This window comes from Schizosaccharomyces octosporus (genome assembly GCF_000150505.1).
Source record: "Schizosaccharomyces octosporus yFS286 unplaced genomic scaffold supercont6.3, whole genome shotgun sequence".
In the NCBI taxonomy this organism is placed as follows: domain Eukaryota; kingdom Fungi; phylum Ascomycota; class Schizosaccharomycetes; order Schizosaccharomycetales; family Schizosaccharomycetaceae; genus Schizosaccharomyces; species Schizosaccharomyces octosporus.
In genome coordinates this window covers 986,063-1,008,669 of record NW_013185621.1, presented here as the reverse complement: position 1 = coordinate 1,008,669, position 22,607 = coordinate 986,063, and the positions used below count along the sequence as shown (strand labels likewise).

At 38.3% G+C, this 22,607-nt stretch overlaps 11 protein-coding genes and 1 non-coding gene across 12 annotated transcripts; 7 read left to right on the top strand and 5 right to left on the bottom strand.

Annotated features, from left to right (window-relative positions):
* On the bottom strand, positions 1 to 81 carry SOCG_16356. The gene has a single exon. It is a non-coding gene; the product is annotated as a tRNA-Met (tRNA).
* SOCG_04103 (riboflavin synthase) lies at positions 44 to 1,460 on the top strand. Its single transcript, XM_013164945.1, has one exon. It carries the CDS (start codon positions 710 to 712, stop codon positions 1,331 to 1,333), a length of 624 nt encoding a protein of 207 aa, XP_013020399.1. The 5' UTR covers positions 44 to 709; the 3' UTR covers positions 1,334 to 1,460.
* Positions 1,461 to 1,523: 63 nt separating this feature from the next.
* On the bottom strand, positions 1,524 to 4,434 carry SOCG_04104 (uncharacterized protein; the record flags this gene model as incomplete). Its single annotated transcript, XM_013164946.1, has 5 exons — positions 1,524 to 2,226; positions 2,273 to 3,062; positions 3,128 to 3,635; positions 3,783 to 4,079; positions 4,156 to 4,434. The coding sequence occupies 5 exons, from the start codon at positions 4,432 to 4,434 to the stop codon at positions 1,524 to 1,526; spliced, it is 2,577 nt and encodes an 858-aa protein (XP_013020400.1).
* A 723-nt stretch (positions 4,435 to 5,157) lies between these two features.
* On the top strand, positions 5,158 to 9,534 carry SOCG_04105 (AGC protein kinase Cek1). Its single transcript, XM_013164947.1, has one exon. It carries the CDS (start codon positions 5,480 to 5,482, stop codon positions 8,948 to 8,950), a length of 3,471 nt encoding a protein of 1,156 aa, XP_013020401.1. The 5' UTR covers positions 5,158 to 5,479; the 3' UTR covers positions 8,951 to 9,534.
* A 443-nt stretch (positions 9,535 to 9,977) lies between these two features.
* On the top strand, positions 9,978 to 11,777 carry SOCG_04106 (iron hydrogenase). The gene is made up of 2 exons (XM_013164948.1): positions 9,978 to 10,130; positions 10,202 to 11,777. The coding sequence occupies exons 1-2, from the start codon at positions 10,029 to 10,031 to the stop codon at positions 11,699 to 11,701; spliced, it is 1,602 nt and encodes a 533-aa protein (XP_013020402.1). The 5' UTR covers positions 9,978 to 10,028; the 3' UTR covers positions 11,702 to 11,777.
* Positions 11,778 to 12,126: 349 nt separating this feature from the next.
* SOCG_04107 (D-amino acid oxidase) lies at positions 12,127 to 13,661 on the top strand. The gene is made up of 2 exons (XM_013164949.1): positions 12,127 to 12,359; positions 12,461 to 13,661. Exon 2 carries the CDS (start codon positions 12,512 to 12,514, stop codon positions 13,553 to 13,555), a length of 1,044 nt encoding a protein of 347 aa, XP_013020403.1. The 5' UTR covers positions 12,127 to 12,359; positions 12,461 to 12,511; the 3' UTR covers positions 13,556 to 13,661.
* Positions 13,662 to 13,695: 34 nt separating this feature from the next.
* SOCG_04108 (monothiol glutaredoxin Grx3) lies at positions 13,696 to 14,791 on the top strand. Its single transcript, XM_013164950.1, has one exon. It carries the CDS (start codon positions 14,031 to 14,033, stop codon positions 14,550 to 14,552), a length of 522 nt encoding a protein of 173 aa, XP_013020404.1. The 5' UTR covers positions 13,696 to 14,030; the 3' UTR covers positions 14,553 to 14,791.
* SOCG_04109 (mediator complex subunit Med19/Rox3) lies at positions 14,725 to 15,548 on the top strand. The gene has a single exon (XM_013164951.1). It carries the CDS (start codon positions 14,889 to 14,891, stop codon positions 15,309 to 15,311), a length of 423 nt encoding a protein of 140 aa, XP_013020405.1. The 5' UTR covers positions 14,725 to 14,888; the 3' UTR covers positions 15,312 to 15,548.
* A 51-nt stretch (positions 15,549 to 15,599) lies between these two features.
* On the bottom strand, positions 15,600 to 16,579 carry SOCG_04110 (translation elongation factor EF-1 beta subunit). The gene is made up of 2 exons (XM_013164952.1): positions 16,439 to 16,579; positions 15,600 to 16,258 (listed from the first exon to the last, which is right to left on the bottom strand). Exons 1-2 carry the CDS (start codon positions 16,516 to 16,518, stop codon positions 15,697 to 15,699), a joined length of 642 nt encoding a protein of 213 aa, XP_013020406.1. The 5' UTR covers positions 16,519 to 16,579; the 3' UTR covers positions 15,600 to 15,696.
* A 157-nt stretch (positions 16,580 to 16,736) lies between these two features.
* Positions 16,737 to 18,069, bottom strand: SOCG_04111 (ribonucleoprotein complex). The gene has a single exon (XM_013164953.1). The coding sequence runs from the start codon at positions 17,972 to 17,974 to the stop codon at positions 17,189 to 17,191; it is 786 nt and encodes a 261-aa protein (XP_013020407.1). The 5' UTR covers positions 17,975 to 18,069; the 3' UTR covers positions 16,737 to 17,188.
* A 76-nt stretch (positions 18,070 to 18,145) lies between these two features.
* Positions 18,146 to 20,709, bottom strand: SOCG_04112 (Swr1 complex bromodomain subunit Brf1). Its single transcript, XM_013164954.1, has one exon. The coding sequence runs from the start codon at positions 20,668 to 20,670 to the stop codon at positions 18,829 to 18,831; it is 1,842 nt and encodes a 613-aa protein (XP_013020408.1). The 5' UTR covers positions 20,671 to 20,709; the 3' UTR covers positions 18,146 to 18,828.
* Positions 20,710 to 21,333: 624 nt separating this feature from the next.
* Positions 21,334 to 22,218, top strand: SOCG_04113 (uncharacterized protein). The gene has a single exon (XM_013164955.1). The coding sequence runs from the start codon at positions 21,420 to 21,422 to the stop codon at positions 21,951 to 21,953; it is 534 nt and encodes a 177-aa protein (XP_013020409.1). The 5' UTR covers positions 21,334 to 21,419; the 3' UTR covers positions 21,954 to 22,218.
* Positions 22,219 to 22,607: the final 389 nt, after the last annotated feature.

The window sequence follows — 22,607 nt, the reverse complement described above, 5'->3', positions numbered from 1 at the left end:
TGCTCCTGGTGAGGCTCGAACTCACGACCTTCCCCTTTCAGTATATGAGAGGGACGCTACCACCGACTGAGCTACAGAAGCTATCTGCTATGACTGGAGATTAAAACTAATATAAACCAAACCTTTCTCTGTAGAGTTAAAAAGAATGAAATATGAATTTACTCAGCTGCCGTTTGACAGTGGCGGAAGACTGTGAAAATAGGCGATAAAAGAAAGGAAGAAAAAAAGAAGAGTATTTTTGTAGTTGACTTTGGCTTTACAGCTGGTATCAAGTTTGTTGTTGCACTTTCTACAGAAGCAAATGCTAAGTCCATGCTAGCCAACATTGAAATTGACTCACTCAGGTTTTGGTATGGACAACAGGTTCTATCGTGCCGTAAATTCGAGAATAATTTTTCATTTGTATTGATAAGATGTTTTCACTTACGCCATAATTATTTTACCTAACACTGAGTTCTCAACTTGAGAAATATAAGGAAGCTTTATACGCGCCTTACAAATCCAGCTTAAGGTATAACGACACCTCTTCATCTGCTGCATTGGACTGGTTTCATCAAATTTTCAGCGTATTCATTCATTTTTAATCAATTATTGAAATTCCAAACAATTTCACTGTCTCTACTCTTTTTATAAGACCAAAGTGAATCCCTTCAAGAAGAATATATAAAACGTGGCTACTCAACAATAACTCCTCAGAAGAAAATATATCATGTTTACTGGACTCATCGAAGCTACTGGCGTAGTTCGCCGTGTCGTAAAGTCATCTGAGGGATTCTCTGTTGGCATCGAGGAGCCCAAGATTATTAAAGATTGTAACTTAGGCGATAGTATTGCTGTTAATGGTACTTGCTTGACGGTTACAGATCTTAACGATTCAGGCTTCATGGTTGGAATCGCACCCGAGACCCTTCGTCTTACAAACCTAGGGTCCTTGACGGAAGGCGATTCTGTGAACTTGGAACGTGCCGTTCTCAGTACGACTCGTATGGGAGGCCATTTTGTTCAGGGCCACGTTGATACCGTTGCCGAAATTGTAGAGAAAAAACCAGATCAAGAAGCTATTGTATTTACATTCCGTCCTCGGGACCCTTCGGTTCTCAAGTATATAGTCTACAAGGGTTACATCGCCTTGGATGGCGTGTCGCTCACGGTCACACATGTTGACGAAAGAACCTTTAGCATTATGATGATTGCCTACACTCAGTCATGCGTTATCATGCCAACCAAAAAAATCGGTGACTTAGTGAATGTGGAAGTCGATCAGCTTGGAAAGTATACCGAAAAGCTGGTGCAAGCCCATATTAAAGAATGGTTTCAAAAAGAAAAACAATAACTGCAAGTGATAATGAACTTATACTTAACATAATATAAAATCTATACTGATCTGGTCTACACCACTTCTCTAGGCACTCTTGTCTAAAGTTATGTTATTCTTTCTCACTCCTATACATAAAATAATCTTTCGTATAAAATAAAACAAAATAAATCAAACCAAAATATATCGTAATAAAAATCATATCGTTTCATTTGGTAGGGCTTTCATTCGCAAAACGAGCTAGAATCGGATAAATTTGATCACGAAAGGTTGGAAGTAATTTCGAAATAATTCTAAACTCCGGCTTGGCTGGAAGGCCGTCAATCAAACGATTAGCCTTCCGTTTTTGGCGTTGACGTTCATCCATTACGGGATCATACTCAAAACTTTCATTCATCCTGTCCTCGTCATGCTCTATATCACTATTATTGTATTCTTCTTCATCATCGCCATCACCTCGTAGCTCGGCTAAAATCTCCTCATCCAGTCCAAGCTCATCCATATTTACGGCAGGAATAGTAGACTCATCGCCAGAAGCATACTTTGCCGTATTCTTCCGGAATAAGAAACTTTTCTTTTTGTGATTCCACTCTACCAGTTCTTTCAATTCTTGGGATAACAAATCGATTTCCTCTGGACTCAGCCCCGTAATAATGCTATCCATGTCTATTGGATAAGCTGAACCATAATGCAAGAATGAAATAATACTTTCGATCCATTCCATAAGAGAGCTAAACAATCCACTGTCATGTAAATATACACGGTGTACAAAATCATAAAATGCGTCTTCGTGTCTCTTAACCAAATCAATGTAATGTTCAACTAGTGTAGTTGGGTTCACTTCAAGATTTTCCTGTGTCTCTTCTACAAGTCGAAGCATATCATCCATGAACGCTTCAAAATCACCCACTCTACATAAGGTTAGCGTTTATTCCCAAAAATCCCCTTTCAACGTACGAAGTATAAACATTAGCTGCTTTATACACCTTCATTAAAGGTTTATAAAAAATTACTACAATCGTCTTCATCATTTCTCCTGTGGAGCCCTCAGAAATTAAAGAGATGGATCGCTTTTTGTTGAACTGTTTGGCATATAAGTGCATTAGCTTCAAGGTAAATCCAAACCTTCTGGCTCGATCTTGGATCGTCTTATCCTCAGGATAACCTTCTGAACCCATAGCCTCCTTCCAGGCGCTTCCATCCATTATTACTTGCCGAATTGATTCTTCAGAAAGTTTAGGAGGTACCTCGTCAGAAACAAGAATGTATTGCAGATAATCCTGGGGAGACAGGTTATTTTCCCGTAAAACGTCTTGAGCTGCTTTACAAGGATTCTCAACCTGTTGTTGAATTTTTTGCAGTACTTCTGCATTGTTTACTTGACTTTGATATTTGCTAATCAGTTTGTGTATGGCACGAACATTATCGTTCAGACTCACACTCAAAAGACGCTGAAAGAGAGACTTCATTCCAAAAGGCTGAGCCAAGAGAGTGTCTAAAATACGTTTCATGACGGAAAGTGGGTTTGAAAAACGCATGATATTTTTTATTACTCCGTAGGGAAAAATTGAATGCATGCGCTTAATTTGAGAAAAGGTGACGCCGGACTTCTCTTTGGCAATAAAGACATCATATATGGTAGAGGCTAAGTTTACACGAACCCATTCCAAGGTTTGCTGTAATGTTGGAGACAAGTCTTTTATTCTCTCCTTTTCTTTCAACTCTTTAAATAAACTGGTTAAACCTCCTAAAGATTGTCAGCAAGGTAAACGGGACAAAAAGCAGAATAAAAATTAATAAAGCTAATCATACCGGACTCCATAAGAGATCGTTTAAATTCATCCATATATATGTCTAGCGATTTTGCACGTTCAGAAGCGATTTCTATAAATTTCATTCTTTCTTTGGTACGGATAAGGTCCAGCTCTTGGCGAAGGAGTATGTCTTTTTGTTCATTTTCATTGGGTGAAAAAGGATCAGAATATAAAAATGCTTCAACTTCAGGACTATTTAATAGTTCATCTTGTTTAAGAATATGGTTTATGTAGTAATTTAATCCAATCCTCATTCTTTCTTGGCGCAAAACCAGACCAGGATTTTCCGGAGTAGAACCAACACTAGTAGACGTTTGAGTAGTTCCTAAAGTTGAGAATTGGGACCCATCTTGAAGATGTGTGTCATGCAAATCTTTAGCTGGTAGACGCGCAATAGCTGCACTAGGATACTTTTTCACTAAAGCATGGTGCAGTTTAGTGAAATCAGAATATCTCCGTGCCACATATATCAGAGACTCTTCATTTTGTACTTTGAGAATATATTCCTAATTTTGTCAGTATTTATCAAAAAGTAAAAATAAATAAAATAAAAGAGAGGTACTGTAATATTTAGATAGCAAATAGAAAGAAAAGAGTTTATACTCCTAACAATATCTGGTATTATGCTAACCAAATAACCAAACTTCACTTACATAAGTTTTCTTATTTCTCAGATATGTCGAGTAGGAATATTCGCGAACACCACCAACTAAAGCTATTAAGGAGTCCTGCTTTTTGTTTTCTATACTGGTTTGCGACAATTGGTTTTTTATACCCATTGTATCGATTTGGTCATGGCTAATGCTTTTTTCACCATGAATACAAGAAATAGCGCGGCTCATTAGAAGCGTAAGCATGCCGTGGAACTTCAATTCCATTCTGTGCATGTAAGTTGCATCAGGGTCATCGGGTAGTACAGAGATGCTATTTTCATATATAACACTCAAAAACTAAAAAGAAGTATGTCAGAATAAATTTCCCTTCTTATAGATTCTCGAGAGGAACGATCGAAACCATTCTACGTACATTACGAAAGCTCACATTCCACAATTGCGTTTGGCTTTCCGGGTCAAGGAAAGGAAATGTTAGTACGAATTTCTTAAAAATAAATCTTAAAATAGGTATTTTAGATTCCTCAAAAGCAATGGGAGGTTCGCCTTTATTTACAAAAGGTGTACCTAAATGAACGAGATTTGAAGGATTGCCAATAAACTTCAATTCGTCCTCAACCAAAAGAGAAAGAAGTTCCTTTTTTAAATAATGTCTTTCTAAAGCAGCTTGCTCATCTCCAGAGCTCGTTTCCATACTTAACTTGGCGTGCAAAGGCTAAGTAACCTTTCTATTGAATCATACTTGTACCCTCTATACCCAAGTACTAGAATTGTGAATTTGACCGCATTTTGCTATTCGTATAAGGTAGTAGAACTTTTATCCCAATTAGGTAAATAAACAAACCTGCTGAAGGAGAAAAAGGCTGTAGAAAGACAGTTATCTTTGCAGAAGGATGTCTCTCTGTAATGTTATTCAATTAGATCGAATTTAAAATATTCTAAAGAAGTCTGCCATGTTTGCTACTGTTCTATTTCACTATGAAGTGCGCGTCTTGCATTGTATAAAACTATCAAGCCTCGACGACTTTAGTATCTGCATGAAGAGAGCCGCTTCAAGTGTTGTAATAAAAATTTACTAGCATTTCTTTAAGAATAACCAAATGATGTTCGAATTGATCTAACAATGCGTGATAATGATTCCTGGTAATAGTTGCTACCTTTGTAACGTTTCGTTTCTGGTCGAATCTAATGCGAAAAAGTGTTATTGTATATTTTTATAGTGAATAAATGTGTCTAAGACATTGAAAAAGAAAAGAAAAGGAGATGAAGGTTTACTGATTTGTTGAAAAGTTTTTCTTAGAATAATTTCGAATCCGCTCTTAAAACTTATTAAATTCTTTACTTCTTTATTTTATTTTTTGTTGTTTTCTACTTTTTAGTTTTATTTTTTTTTGGAAGTATTCCTAAGAATAAATAGAACCAAACCATCCCGGCGGCGTTTGAAACTCAGAAGTTTTTAGTCAAAGGGTCATGGTGAAAGTTATCTACTACCACCAACAAGTACCTCCTGTGCCAAAAGTCCTTATAAAGCATTGTCTTTCTTTTTTTTTAAAAAAAACCAAAAAATTACCAAATTTAAAAAGGGATTTCTCCTCTTACGGAGCCTTGTCTTTTTACAGATCAGGACTGCAGGAACAAGCTTTAAATAAACTCATAAAGGCTTTAGTCAACAGCGGATACTTATTGCTCTTTGGTAATGGTTAACAGTACAGCTTAGACCAAGGCTTTTTCGAGTGTCAATGAAGCCGGTTACTGCTTTTGGCAGGTCTGAATCCCATAACGACTCACAACAAGCTTCAAGTGAACAACAAGGATGGAGCGTGGCTTCATTAACGAATGGAAATTTCTTTGAACGTTCGCGTCATCCTGTGTCTTTTGAGCTTGATTTGTCGGGGAATTTTCAGTACGTTAGTGAGAACTCGTCTGATTTACTCAACGCTCCTCAGGACCAAGTTGTTGGTCATTCCGTGAAGGATTTTTTAGGTAAAACTGGATTAGATGCGTTTGCTAAAGCTGCAAGATGTTTATTAGAAAATGATTCCCATAGTTACCATATTCGACTGAAGCATCCGTCGAAGAACTCTCTTATACAACATTCTCATGCCCCTAACCACACCTCTCCTCTCACCTACGAAGGTAACGATACTCCTCTTGAGCAATTTGATGCTGTCGGTATTCTAATTCGAGATTGCCACTCAAATACGCCTGATCACACAATGTGGGTTGCTCATCCAGTCAATAATACAACAATTGATTCCAAATCTTTTGCAAACAAGATTTTAGAAGTCATTGGTCTCAGTTCTGGTCTTCTCGACCAATATTTATCTTCTTTGCGCGAGTCTTTCTTTAAAACTGGTAATTTACAGTCTTTACCTCACCCTCGACCAGAGTTCTGCCAAATATGTGAAAGAAATATTCAATCGTGGTTCTTTGAAGTTCATTCTAAGCTTTGCTTAATCACCAGCACTTTTGAATCTATTGTTCAATCAGCTCAAGACTCGCTACTCTATTTTCGATCGACTTTGCTGCAGATTCAAGATCAGTTGTCTGAGAAACCCTATTTAATCCCGTTATATAAAGATGAAGCGTTAATTCTATATCCCAACTACGACGTGTCATCTTTATCAATTCCAAATGACGTGAAAAAAGAGTCTTCCACCTCCCTCTTGTCTACCTTTTTAAATCAAATTACATACTATTTGGATCTGGTCATTGACATAAGCATACCTCCCGTTAAAGTCATTGTAAACTTCGATGATGTAGATTCTCTTCGATTTCAATCCCCTAGTTCGGAGGTATCGACAAACGAATTACAGAATTTCTCACCGTCTCTTCAAAATTGCTCACGGGCAGTCGTTAACCTTTGGAGAGATTTGAGAAATGCGTTTGATACCAAAGTCTTTGGAATAACCCGATTGAAGAACGCTGTTTATTATTCTGAGCGCATTCGACTAGAAGTTGATTATCACGTACAAGAAGTGATCGATAACGTGGTTTCTGAACTATCGTCTCTTCAAAACTTGAACTACGTAGAGGGCTTAACCTTAGATGCTCCTTTAATAAGTCTTCCACAAACAATCAAAAATCCCGACAAAGAAATAAATTCACAGTTTAAACAGGACAACGACTTTATACCTGATTCAGATTCAAATTCTGATCTCTCTAGATCTTCCTCATGTTCACTGCTTACACAGAGCCATCCATATTGCTTTAGCAATGATTCTGAATGTGGTTCTACTCCATTGAACGAATTTCCAGGTATGCAGTTAGCTTTGCAGCGCCTTAAAGTAACGGATCCATGCTGTTCCGATTATAAGTCAGAAGATTCAAAATTTTTATCACCAGCTTCTAGTCCTCGCTTTTTAGCTTCTGATGCTTCAGCACACGCCGCTTCGTTGAATGCTCGCTCGTCACTGAATTCACGTGGAAGATCAAAGAATTTATCGGAAAAGGACTTACGACTTCCGTCTCCATCTCCTCGTGTACATACAATTTTGCCTTCAGCAGCTCAGGGTAATCCTTCAATCAATGATTATAAGATCTTGAAACCAATTAGCAAAGGCGCTTTTGGTTCTGTTTACCTGGCACAGAAAAGGACCACAGGAGATTACTTTGCTGTCAAAATTCTTAAGAAGTCGGATATGATTGCTAAAAATCAAGTAGTAAACGTACGGTCTGAGCGTGCGATTTTGATGGCTCAAGGAGAGATTCCGTTTGTAGCTAAATTATACTACACCTTCCAGTCTAGAGATTATCTTTATTTGGTCATGGAATACTTAAATGGAGGGGATTGCGGATCACTTTTGAAAACAATGGGGATCCTTGAACTTGATTGGATTCACAAGTACTTAGCGGAGATAGTGTTATGTTTGGGCGCTCTACATAGCAGAGAAATCGTTCATCGTGATATCAAGCCCGACAATTTGTTGATCGCTCAGTCGGGTCACCTTAAGCTGACTGATTTTGGATTAAGCAGAGTAGGTTATTTAAAGAGGAAAAACAGGAATGATAGTGAGTCGAGTTTCGCACCAAACTTAGGGGACTGCCCGGGCTCCTTGTCAGATCTTTCCTTAAGTACCACCTCATCTTATATGGATGTAAATTCTGCAGCTGCTGAAGATCCTCCTGAAAGGCCTACATTAAATGAAAGATTACTATCATTGGATGGAACGAGTATTAGACTTGCTTCACAAAGTTTCAGTCTTGAGAATGGACCGGAAGATTTGCTTTTGGCTGGTAGAAAGTCTCATAATACCAATAACAATGATAAAACTCGAGCCCAAGTTACTGATTCACCAAAGATCCAGCCCTTTCTTGAGAATCGCGATTCTTTTAAAAGATTTATCGGAACTCCAGATTACATTGCTCCTGAAGTTATTTTAGGCAATCCGGGAATAAAGGCAAGTGATTGGTGGTCTGTTGGTTGCGTTTTGTTTGAGTTTCTGTTTGGGTATCCACCCTTTAACGCCGAGACCCCGACTGAGATTTTCAAAAATATTCTTGCTCGAAAAATTGCATGGCCCGAGAATACAGACTTTCGTGAGTTAGGAAATGCTGTAGATTTGATTAATCGGTTATTGTGTATGGAACCATCAGAAAGGTTAGGAGCTAAAGGCGTGGATGAAGTTAAATCGCATCCCTTTTTCAGTGGAGTTAACTGGGACGATGTAGTAAATGAAGAACCTCCGTTTGTTCCTAAGCCTTTTGCTCCTGATGATACAATATATTTTGATCCTAGGGGATTGGATGAGTTTGATTATGATAATCACAACACACAATATACTCAACGTATTCCTCCGAAAGAAACTGAGCCTGAAATTGTCGCTTCTTCAGTTCCCCAGCACCTTAAACCAGGAACAAGAAAGAATCGGATCAGAAGCAATACCATAGATTCACCGCCGGAATTTGGAAGTTTCAGTTATCGCAATTTAGAGATTCTAGACAAAGCGAATCGACACACCATACAAAAGCTGAGGAAAGAACATGAGAGTCAGACGTTAAAAGACCAAATCGAAGATAATAACGATTACTTGGTAAATTTGAACAATAGACGCACTCCAGATTCTTTTCTGAGTACCCGTACCTCTCGGCGCGCATCTGTTGCTGGTATGGAGACACCCGTGGGAACTCTCTCAAATAGCGAGTTTTCTCTAGATACAGACTTTACAGAAAGCGCCAGTGAGTTAGATCATAAGAAAATGGTTGCTTAGTATGCTGGTCTTCAGTTTGGTGAACAAGAAGACCGGTAGATATCATCCAGGACCACTTCAATGAGTGGTAAACATTCTTTTAGACTTGCGATCTTTTTATTTACAAAAAAACTATATATTGACTTCATCCTAGACAGCATTAAAGTCAACGATATAAGACATCCTAGTTTTATTATACTTCGGGATTGATGCGAATCTTCCATTGTATCTCCCTCCCGTCGATTATTTATCAGTGGACTACACATATTCGGTAGCCATGTCGTCGAACATTTTCGCCAACGCTATAAAGGAAACCATCGTTGGTGGTATTGGGTAATTTCTGGTAATTGCTGATACTGAATTTCCTTTATTTTTTTCGTGGTTGTCCATGTTTATAGTATTTATTATTATTATTCATGCTGAATGCTGAGATGTCTTAGTATTTTCAGTATTTTTTTTTTTTTTAAGTTTTCTTTCTATTAGATATCATATAGCCATCTTTTCTGTTTGCTTGTTCGTTAAAATCATATCTTTCTTTTTATGCATTCCTTTTTGTTTTTCTGTTGTTTCTGCTTTTTCATAGCAAAATTTTATCATTTATAATTACAAGAGACGGTTCTTGAAGTAGTGGTAAGCTTTGTATATAGAAACATTTACTCTCAGTGAATTCAAGTAGTTTGAGTACTGTTTTAAGATTCAAATGGACATTTCATTTCTCTTGCTGCACTGCAATTAACATGCGAACCATTCACTTGGTTTTCCAGTAGCATTTGTTTCACCATGTTTCGCTGTTCCAAAACTTTATGGAAGTTTGAAGATTAAATCCGAAATAGCATATTTAGAAGTTTTTAATTAAGAAAAAAAAAAAGCCACCAAGAGTTACTATTCTCGAGACTGTGAAATACCATTATAGTTGTACACTATAAACAAACAAATAAGAATATCTAAAGATTAATTACGTAAATTGGGTACATTGCGTTAGATTACTGAAAAGTAGATACGAAGATCTAATGTGGCAAATTATGTTTACTAAGTTGGTGTAAAAGCCCAAAGGAAGAATGAACTTGGAAAAAACCAAGCATAAAGGTCATTTAGGAGCATGGCTAAACTTTCAGCAAACGATCTGAATGACTTTTTGAACCCGGGAGCTGTCTGCATAAAGCCAGCCGAAGTGAAAAAGTCAGACAAAGGCCGTGAAAATGTAAGTAAAGCATATGCTATTTAATCAAAGAAGGCGTTATGAGGGACAAAATATTAACCATACGCGTTTAGAATGAAATACAAGTGGAAGGAGATTCTTATTACGAAGTTACCAAAGATACGGGTGAATCAAAAGAACTAGAAGTAGCTAGCATTTCATTGAATGATTGCTTGGCCTGTAGTGGATGTATCACTTCAGCAGAAACAGTTCTGGTAAACTTACAATCATATCAAGAGGTACTGAAGCGATTGGACTCCAGAACGGATTCTCAAGAAGTATTTTACGTGTCTTCAAGTCCGCAGGTACGGGCAAACTTGGCTGCTTATTATGGCGTTTCTTTGGAGGAAATGCAAGAAGTTTTAGAAATGGTATTCGTTGGTAAACTGGGATTTTGCACCGTTCTAGATACCAATGCTGCACGGGAGATTGTGTTACAACAATGCGCAGAAGAGTTTTGCGAATCATGGAAGCAACGACGACGTGAAAAGGAATCTGGAAATGATGGTGCTATCGATATCAATGTATCTGAAATGCAAAAAGACTCTAAAGATGTAGCAGCCTCTTTGAAAGCTAATCCGACCGCAAAGTTGCCAATCCTTTCGTCTTCTTGCCCAGGATGGATTTGCTACGTTGAGAAAACTCACTCAGCACTCATTCCACATCTTTCTCAAGTACGCTCACCACAACAGGCATGTGGGCGTTTAATCAAGGATTGGGCAAGTAAACAGTTTTCGATATCTCGCAAACAAGTGTGGCATTTGAGTCTTATGCCTTGTTTTGACAAGAAGCTTGAAGCAAGTCGTGAAGAGTTTTCCGAGGATGGGGTCCGTGATGTTGACGCTGTGTTGACACCAAAAGAAATCGTTGAGATGTTTAAGCATTTTGACTTGGACCCAAAGAGCATATTAAAGAATAGGATTTCATACCAAATATCAGATGAGACGTTACCAGCTTGGTATCCTCGATTGACGTACGTCGAGCAGATGGGATCTAGCTCTGGTGGATACATGAATTATGTAATGTCTTACGCGGCCGAAATGCTTTTTGGTATTCACGATGCAAACGAGTTTGTTACAAAGGTTGACCAAAACGGCGATTTGACTGAATATACTCTACGAGAGCCGCAAAGTGATGAAGTTTTGTTAACAATGGCGACCTGCTATGGTTTTCGAAACATCCAAAATTTGGTACGTAAAGTGAACGGCAATTCTAGTCGTCGAGGACAGGTGTTGCTGAAACGGAGAATGAAAACAGATGCTCAAAAAGCGCAACAAAAGAGCCGTCAATATGATTATGTTGAAGTTATGGCTTGTCCAGGCGGTTGTATCAATGGTGGTGGCCAACTCCCATTTCCCTCTGGTGAACGGGTTTTGGCTAGTCGGGAATGGATGAGTCAAGTAGAATCGCTGTACAATTCTCCCGGAAGAAAAGATGTTGACCGTTCTTTTGTAAATAAAACTCTTGAACATTGGATTCAAGATCCAAAGTTGGTTCGACATTATTTACAAGCGACCTACCGGTCCGTCGAAACAGACTTGTCGAATCCCTTATTGCTGGCCAATAAGTGGTAAAAATAATTAATTTCATAGAAACAAAAAATGAGCTATAATGTTTTGGGTTACTAGGATACTTTGGATATGGAAATGATTATATGAATATTAATAGTAAAGAAATGGATTACACACATTGTGAAGACGTAAGGAAAAATAATAATCTGATGAAGAAGCACATATAACTGTTTGATTCAAGCTTGATGAATGTATAGAATATAGAATTCTTCTTTGTCCTGAATTTGAATCACCATTTTTTTCTTTTTTTCTTTCTTTCTTTCTTTTACTCAAAGTTAGTGTACAACAGTACAAGTGTTCCACCCTAGTTTTCCAAATTAATATTAATTAATCTCGAGAACTACACAATCCTAATGCAGCTGAGTGCGTCTATCGTTAACAACCTCTTTCCGTTATAAAGTGTCTATCATGCTAATAGTGATATTAATAAAACAAATGATTCACATGTTATCACAAAATCATCTACGGCTTTGTAATGCTGAGCTCCGCTGATAATTAAAAAGACAATATCCGTCAACAAGAATCCATCCGTAACAAGTTCATACGTTATAAAACCAGTGTAAGTGTACTGTTTCTTAATTGCCTCAAGGTAAAGTCTTCACAGTTTGAATTGGTGTTTTCTCACAAAATTCTTTATACATCATAAACATTAACTTTCTGAGTATGGTTTTTCCTCATTACACTACTTTAATAAACATACACTAGTAAAGAGGGTGTTTGCAAGTTCAAAACCGTGGAAGCTAAGCTAATCTAATCATATAGGTTATTTAGAGCTGTACATTTGAATTCTAAATTTGTTATTCTTTCAGTATTATGCCCGCACAGCAAACTCAGGATATTGCTATCGTTGGCGCAGGGGTGATTGGACTTACAACAGCATGGATTCTATGCGATTTTGGATTGGGCCCTCGCGTAAAGATTATCGCCAAGCATACACCTGAAGATCGATCTGTTGATTATACTTCACCTTGGGCTGGTGCAAATTTCTGCAGTATCTCAGGTGGTGATGAAAAAGCCATACGATGGGACAGGATCACCTATAATCGTCTTGCTTACCTTGCAAACACTCGTAAAGAATCGGGTGTGGTCTTTGCGAACCTTCGTGAGCTCTGGGAATTTGATCCTAACTTTGAAAAGATCCGTTCTTGGACTTCTTATGTTAAAGACTTCGAAGCTCTTCCTAAGGAAGAGCTACCGGAAAACTGTCTTTATGGCCATACTGGCACTACGTTTTTGATAAATGTTCCTCAATATTTAAATTTCATTTACAGCATTTTGAAAGATTCTGGAGTCACTTTTGTCAAAGAAGAAATTAAACATATTAACGACGTTTTGCATTATGTTCCTAACCCGACCGTGGTCTTTAATTGTCCAGGTGTTTGGGCTTCTACACTAGGAGGTGTAGAAGATAAAGACGTGTATCCAACTCGTGGTCATGTTGTCTGTGTTGATGCTCCTCACGTCAAGGAGACAAGACTTCGCCATGGTACAAATTCTGATACCTACATCATTCCTCGTCCTTTCAACGGTGGTGTCGTTTTGGGCGGTTTTATGCAAAAGGGCAATTGGGATCGTGAAATTCATCCTGAAGATACTCAAGACATTTTGAAGCGCACTGCTGAACTTATGCCTGAACTTTTCCATCACCAAGGTCCCGAGGCCGCAAAGATCATCTATGAAGCAGTCGGCTTTCGTCCCTCCCGTAATGGTGGTGCTCGCGTAGAATTGGATTCCCTTCCAGGTACCAAATTCCCTCTCGTCCATGATTATGGTGCATCTGGTACAGGCTACCAGGCTGGGTATGGCATGGCTTTCGATTCAGTGATGTTAGCCCTTCCCTTTATCAATTTAGCTTAGTTTTTTATCTATAGTTGCTTTATGTCTCACATTGCTTTTCCGTTTACTTGGTTCTAGTTTTTGATGACGTTCATTTTAAGTTGTTAAATTAGTAATTTCCCTATCCTGTAGTAGGCTCTTGTAGTGTTGATTTGTACTTACATTACTATAATTGTTAATTATTTTCTCACTCGTACATGTTGGTCTCCAAAGAAAGTTTCTGAGATGTTGATTTAACCCAAAGCAAAAACAAATTGCTTGAGAGAAAAATACAAAGGTAAAATAAAAACACTATTGCAGTAAAAAGTAACTTCCTTTGAAAATCCTAACAGACTGGCTGTACACACCCCCATCCACTGTAAACATTTATAAATTTTCATTTTTTGAGCCATATTGGCTATTGAATACCATTTATAAAACTAGGAAATTATTTTTTATTTCATACATATATTAGGAATCAGACTTTACGAAAAGAAGAAGCTCCTGAATATTTAAAATGCTAAACCCCAAGGTCATTATTCTAGGATCTGTCTTCATTATCCTGCTATTCCTTCAGTTATTTCTACATAATCCGTTCGAGATGCCATTGACTAAAAGCTCGTCGAGTCCTCTTGGTACGCAGAGCCACCCTTCTTCAACTTCCCATAAGCCCAGATTACCTAGCAAAGATGCATTAAAAGAACAGGATTTTCAGGTTTTCCTTGAAAATCCTGTCATGGTCTTTAGCAAGCCAGGTTGCCCATTCAGTAAGGCAGCTAGGTCCATGCTGACCGAGACACTCAATATGGAACCTGCTCCTGTCATAGTCGAAGTCACCGAATATACCCATACTACTGAATTGCGTACATGGCTGTCTTCCATTAGTGATGTTTCTACACTTCCAAATATCTTTTTCGGTGGTCATAGCATTGGTGGATATGATGATTTACAACTTATATATCGTGAGCATCGACTGCAAGGAGAATTAGATCGCTGGACATATAATCAAGTCAAAATTGTACCCATCCAAGAAGCTTGAGCGTCTATAAGAGTTGGCTTGTCTTACACATTAGTCTTGCTCGTGGATGGACAACGCAACGCATAATTTTAACATCCATCGGTTTTGTATCTTTTGTATTCTTTTTTTTTTTATGTTTATCTATATTATTTCAAAATTCACGTCGTGCTGTATAAGAGTCACTTCAAAATTAGCTCATTTTATTTCTGCTCTTCCCAGTAAGTCGCATTCCCCTTCACCATAACAAACAGCCTTACGAAGGATCTTAGTCCTATCGCCTATAAGAACTCTTTTCTTTGCAACAATCGGAAATTTTTATTGCTTTAAGTTGTTTTCAAATTTTTCTTTTGTTAGCATATGCCTGAATTGCCCAAGTATCATTATGTAGGAAGTGTACAGTATCAACCTGTAAAGCCGTCGCCGCATGAAAATTTGACAGAATTATACGGTCTCTCAGAGTTGGCTAAAAAGGTTGGACGGATTGATGAGCATGGAAATAAACGGAAGATGCGTCGATCGTACAAGGCCTACATTCAAGATTTACCTGGTCATAATGAAATAATTAAAGACGATACTCTAAAACAGTGGCTTGCTAATCCTATTATGGAGGATGTCTCTGTCGACGAGGACCAGCTGATTCAAGCTTTTAGTCATGTTCAGCCCGGCATCCTTCCAGGTTTCAATCCCAAGGTCTTTGGCCTTGACGACGATGCGCCTGTTGGTCCCGGTAGTCGAGATTCATCACAGCCTAAGAGTCCTGTACGCACAAGAAGACCTTAATAGATGGATAAAGTACGCCTTTTGTAAAAACCGGTTTGTCTGGATGTAGTAATTACCTAGTCTGTCAAGTTTCATTGTTTACTTTAATAGAAAAATCTTGATGATGATAAATTACAAACAATTGTTTTAATACTTTAGACATGTATAATCTCTCTTCAATTTACGAAAGGACTAACAAAAGGTTGCTTACCGTCTATCTACCATAGTTTGCTCAAAGCTCACCACTTTCTACGTCAGTATCTAAAACTACTTCAGGATAATCTCTCGCTACTAATCAAATACTTCCACTTCTTTAAAATCTTTGTAAAATCAATTGTTATTTGACCATGCCTATATATACCCAATCTTTCGTACCTATTGCAATTACTACTAATACGGAACGAGCTTACAACTTGGACATAGCGGCAACGTCAGTGGATTGGACATAGTCTTCCAAACCTTCAAGTTCTTCTTGGAGAGCTTCCAAAGAAACCTTGTCGTCTTCAACAACCAAGTTGATTTGGAACTTGTTGACACCAAAACCGACGGGAACAAGTCTAGAGACACCCCACAAGAGACCATCCATTTGAATGCCACGGACAGCCTTCTCAAGTTCGTCCATAGGGGTTTCATCATCCCAGGGCTTAACATCCATAGTAACAAGAGACTTTTGAACGGCCTTGGGCTTCTTGGACTTCTTCTTTTCGTACTCAGCGACACGCTCAGCCTTAACACGCTCAGCTTCGGGATCCTCCTCGTCAGAGCCGAAGAGATCAATGTCATCTTCCTCAGCAGCGGCACCTTCAGCAGGACCGTAAGCAGAGAGCTCCTTGGCGGTACCAGGGAGGGTAGCAACATCGTGGGTAGCGATTTGCTTGTACCAACGAGCAGCATTAGGGAACTTCTCGGCGTCAGGAGCAGAACCAACAGCCTTGAAGACAACAGCGTCAGCTTGGCTGGCGGAGTGACTAAAATTTTACGTTAGTATAATTTAAAAAAAAATCCCCCAACCAAATCAAGATCGATGGCGGTAGACGTATCCTCGCTGATAATCATTCTACAAGACTCGTTTAACCAGAAAATCCTTTGAATAGTAAATGGATTTCTTTATTCAAGTTCTCGAATGATGCGCTAAAAGATTTACTTACCCTTCAATGAAAGACTTGTCAGTCAAGTAATCGTTGAGTTGCTTAAGACCAGCGTCGGAGGTGAGATTAGTGAAACCCATTTTGTAGTTGGTTGTGGACAAAAAAAAATTTCTCTCTGCTGAATAGGTAAGTCACTTTGCACTGCACAATAAAAAATGAATATAATAATCAAATATATTAAGTTATCTGAAAGAACGTTACGTATCGTTATTTATAACAAATTTGAAAGAGACATGGTTTAACTTGTTAGACGGTTTAGTGAAATGGAAGGTACATGTCCAAAAAACAAAGGCTTTTAGATGGATAAATGAATACTTCAAATATTTAATTCGACTTTGAAGCTATGTTATGTATAATAAGTATAGAAAAATTATTAAAAACATCATGCCCAAACGGGCGTTGCTGATAGAAACGCTCGTAATAATCAAACGGTATTATTAGCCAAACCCAAAACCTATGGTACATCTAAACCTGAAATAAATTAGATCCATACATAAACAGTTGAAATCTTTTTTTTTGACCGCCATAATCGCTAATATCCTTTTCGTACACTAACGAAAAGATTCAGTACGAAACTTATTGCTTTTATCCTCTATAATACTTCTACGAAAGCATTCCAAAAGCCAAATCGCATAGCTGTTTTCAGTCTCTTTTTGTGAGAAACGAATAATAAATCAAAAAACTTGAAATATTGTTTCAACCAAAAAACTCACACCACAAACCATATTTAAAAAGCGAAAGTCGGGTTTTTTACCTAGATTTGCGTAGAGACTTTCTCGGGCTTTCGGAGCGAAGATTCTTTCGCACAGAAACTGGCCTGGAAGCCTCTGCTTCCTCTTCGGATTCTGAACCAGATTCACCAGTTGCATTTTCTTGTAATGCTCGCGCATCGTCATCTTCTTCTTCACTCAAGTGATCTTTGTTCTCCATTTGTCGTCTTCTAGGAGATAATTCTGCATCGGGAGAGAGATATGCGTGGGCAGTATCTTTGTCAACATTATTATGTTTCATAATTTCAGCCGCTGCTGCTGCTGCTTCCTCTTCTTCATTCTCATCTACTTCATCTTCATTTTCGTCCACTATTTCAATATCGTAATCAGAGTTTTGTTCATCCTCGTAATCACTGTCCTCTTCACTACTTTCTTCCTGATCAAGTCGTCGACTCTCTCGGATCTCAGCTTGTCCAAGTACCATGCTTAATCTTCCGGAGAGTGCAGAAATCTTCATAAGAAGATCTCCGCCATGTATCAACTTGCCATGCAACTCGTTCAATGGCTCTTGCAAATCTTGTACACTAGCTAGATATCCGCCGTGAGTTACAATGATCCAATGCAACCAGATTGCCATGGTAGGGCGCATTTCTAATGACATTTCTGTCACGAATTTGCGAACTAGCTCCGCCGCCATGGTTCCATCCATGTTTCGAACGGTACCAGAAACGATTCCAACATCAGAGCATCCTAGACATTTTTCAAATAATTCATTTGCATCTTGTCCTTCTTCTAACCGAATTGTTTGCTCAGGTAAAGCATCCATAATTGCTTTTATGAGATTTTCTGAGGTTGGCACTGCGCAACTTTTCCAACCTGTCTAAACACTCAAACAATTTTCCTCGGAAAAAATGACTTTTTGAAGATTCGAACCGCTCACCATATTATTAATAATATAATCAAATCGTTTTACTTATTATATTCATTACGATAATTTTTTTACAATTCAGAAGTTTTTGAGTAGATCTCTAGCTTACGGTTATTTGAAACTTTATTAGAGTAAAAACATTAATATTTATTTACAGTGAATTTATAAACAAAAATGACAGAGTAATTGATATTTAGATTGCACATAGAGCACAACTTAATGCGGCAAAGGGCGGAAAAGAGCGACATGGGACGTACAAAACTTTCACAAGAAAATTCTTCTTGCTAAACTGATTGGTATAGCACCGAGAATAGATTGAAAAAAAATCAATCATCAAAGAGAAAAGACATTATACACGAAAAGAAAAATTCATAAACAGTAAAACATATTAGTCAAATGCTGTAAATTGAAGAAAAATGACTGATATTCCTCTGGAGCTTAACGACAATTTCCGTTTATATGATCCAATTGCATAAAACTTCAGTAATCGCTTTGAAAGCTTAGAGTATTGTTCATCAAAATTGTACTTAGCAATTTTTGTTAACATGAAAATAGACGACGGTATTTCCATGATTCTTCACGTTCTTCAAATGATAAAGGTAACAAAATATGAAGACCGTTCCTATTATTAAACTTATTAATTATATATGGCATGACCAACGCTGTAAGATTTTGCTAGTTTTTCTGGGATCAAACAAACAAATATCTTTTTCTGACAATATCCAATTGCGTGGACAGATAAAAAGAAACCTTTATTCTGATTCACTGCTCTCACTTTCATGGTCGCTTTCAGCAGACTCGGATGTTCGATCATATTCATGGGATTGTCCTAGGGGTGCATCGGACGCTTTGCCAGCAAAACGATCCAACTGCTGCTGTAAACGTCGAATTTTTTCTGCCTGTTCGGTTTCCGATAGCACTCTGCCTTTCTTTTTCTCGTGTCTAGATGGCATCAACGAAGGTGAAGGTGGGTCAGAGGAAGTTGCTTCGGGTTTACAAACGAACCGATAAATACGGTGAAAGGTTTCTGGTTTCATATTTCCAACATCTATTTCGATTTCATCCGTATCCCGTAACCAAGGCATTTCTTCTCTTAGAATTTCAGCAACCGTGGCTAACTGTTCTGCAGTTAAATAGTTGCATCTCTCGGCCAATTCAGTTTGCATAGCATACGTAACAGGTCCGTATTCTTTATTGGAATCACGGCGCCGAGGTTTACGCATGCGCTTCATTTTCTTTGCTTTCATAGCTTCCAAGGTGTCTTGAAGCATGGATATTTGCTTGTCCACGGCAGCAAACTTGTCGCCGTTTACTTCTTCTTCCGACATAAAAGCTTCTTCATCGCCGTTTTCATATAATAAGGCAGCTGTCTCAGCAGCCTGTTGTTTATTAAGGGTAGCATCATCGTATTTGGGACGAGCATTCCACTTTTCATTAAACAAATTTTCAAGTTGTCTGCCCATAAGATGTACGGGAGTTCCAGGAGGATTATATGTGAAACAATTTTCAAGCATCAATCGTATATCTGACTCAAATTCGTCTGGTATTTCATATTCGTTTTTACTAAGCTTTGCTTGAATTGTACTCAAATCCATGGGATGTTTGATTACGTCAAAATAGTCAGGGCAATCACAGGCCACTGGATCTACCGGTTGGTAAAAGGGAAAGACGAAAGGCTCGTACTGACGTTTATAAATCTCCTTTAGTATCGTCGTACAATAACGCATCTGAGAGTTGTTCTTTCGGCGTCTCGGTTTACCTTCAACAAGCGGAGGAGAAGCAGCAGAGGGAGCGGTAGAAGGAGGGGCAGAAGATATTGAAGGGCGAGATAGAGAAGAAACGGACGAGCTTCTTCGGGTACGTGTAGAAGCGGTAGGAGCTGGTGTGGTCGCAACAGCAGCGGGGGCTGGAGACGGCTTTTGCTTGGTTTTTTTGGGTACTGGTGCTGGGACTTGATCTAAGTCTGGTAATTGCTTCAATTGACGTTCAAATACCGTCTGCAGACTCTTTCCCATTGAACCAACCGGGGAATTTGTACCATTGTATAAAAAGCAATTAGAAAACATTAAATTCATGTCATCAATAAATTCTTGAGGTGAGGAATAAATGCGATTGCTTAACTTTTTCTCAATGGTTCCTAAATCCATGGGCTGCTTGACAATAGTGGGATAATCGGGGATATTTTGTTTGACGGGATCTACTGGTGCGCGGAAAGGCGCTGAATCTTTTGTCCGTTTGAGTTGTCGAACAATGGCGGCGCAATACTTTTGTTGAGGGGGAGGCATTCCATCACCTTTTTGTTTTTTTTCTACAGGTTCCTGAGATTGTGTTAAACTCTGGGAGTGCGATTGAGCTTCAAAAGGCTCTTCTGATTTTATCACATGCTCTTCTGATGCTGTACTATGTTCATTTATTTGTTTTCCGGAAACATCCCGTTTCTTTGAACTTGCATCCGTGTCTTGTTCTTCCGTCTTTACAGGGACTTCCGACGCTCCCAAACCGCCATTCTCATCGTTTACGGCCGCGGTTTCCATAGACAGTTGATCTTCATTAGATTCGGATTTAACATCATTACCGTGCGACTCGCCGCTCATGTTCTGGTACGATCCCAGCAATAATGTTGTGGTTGGCGAAGGACAGGTTCAATATCCAAGGTGTCAGCACAACCGAAACAAGTCACGTGACGCTTGAAAGAAATGCTAGCTGTTCTGTAAAAAAATATACAGCGATGCGCCTTATTGCCTTGGGACCCTTTCTTTTAGAAGTTTAACTTTTGAATTGCAATTTTGTCTTGCTTTTCTCGGTTTTATTTTCTAGTTCTTTCCTGTGCTTTGTGCTTCGCGTTTTATGCTTTGCTGGTCCATATAGAAAATTTAGCTTCAACTGATACTGCGCGGCGCTGTGGACTCGTTAATTAAATAACGCGTTTTATCTTTCTGCTTTAGTCAATAAACATGACATATATGTACGAATATCATCAAGGAAACGAAATGCACTACCATTTTTAGTAGTGTTAAAAAAGCACAGATAGATAAATAATTAGATAAATTTATGTAGAAATTGTTTGCATGAAAGCAGTTTGTGCTTTTCCAGTCGAGTCTGCACTATGGATTTACTAAGCGTCTGCTGTTTCCTTTAACCGAAAAAAAAAAGAAACCCATACTAATTATTTACTTTTCTTTCTTTTTGTTTCTCATGTTAGAAATGTTCTCTTAGAAGATTATACCAATAATTTCTTTTGTTTACTCCTTAGTGAAACACAACACGTTTTCGTTGCAGTATACTAAGTGACTATGCCTGTCTCCGGCAAAGAACCAACAATTTCCAAAACCAACTTGCAAGTATGTCGTATTATTACCAGGAAGAACAGGTACAAAATGACCAAGAATTGAAGAACGAACTTCCTTGGTTGGCGGATCGTATTCATCATGGTCGTTCGACAGTCTACTGTGCGTTAGGATTTGCAGGTTTGAAATTGGAGAACGCTTTTGGATGGCTGTTGTCCAAAGAACGTGCCACTGTTTCCGTTGCTAAACAAGAAATATTCTGTTCCGACGAAAGAAAGCTCCCCGGAATTGCCTATGTTGCTGTTGGTGGTATGGCAGGAAATATTTTCGCTAGAAATAGGATTGCGCCTGCACGCTGGCTTGTTACTTCATTAGCTACTGCCGGAACGTTTGTTTATTGTTTTCCTAAAACTTCTAAAAAGTTTGCGACATTCACTGAAACTCGTTTCCCTGCTCTACGTGAACGTCGAGAACAACTGTCCCGGCAAACTCGTGAAACCCTTCAAAACACTGAGTCTTCTGTAAGCAGGTACACATCACTTGCTCAGATTCATTATCAGCAACTCGTTGACCGTATCTATAAACGCTAAGCATTAGGCTTTTAACTACGTGTTGAAGGTTCCTTGCTAAGCGTACATGGTATCTGGTATGATTATCGACATTTACGATCTATCCTTTGTCTTTTTCTATCTTTCTTATACATAATATTTCCCCTCCTCTTTTTTGCTTTGTGCTTATGATTATAGTTTGGATGCCTCAAAGCAATGGTCAATGTTTTGACAGAGCAGTTTTTATATTTTCACATACAAGAGCCGTAGTAATATAATTTTTTTTTACTTTATTACGAATAGAACATTATCAATTCTATTATTAAGTTTATAATCTCATGATATGCATATAATCAATTCATTTGTTTGTCGCGGTATTACGGTTGGAGACAACATGGGAATCCGCGATGCTGTAGGTTTCTTACAACTTTGCTTTGCTTTTTTCCTCTTGTGGACAAGCATCGCCTGATTTACATTTTTGCTTATCGTGGTCCTTTGACTTAGTGACACTGGTAATTGCAGATAAAGCTAAAGCAATGGTCATTCTTGACTCAATATTTCATTAAATTCCTCATTAACTTCATGAAACAAATTGAAGATTATAGACTGACTAATACTTTTAGAAGAAGAAATAACAACGTACATGCCAATTTAGACAGAACCAATTTGAGAGTAACAATCCAATCATCCCGCGAG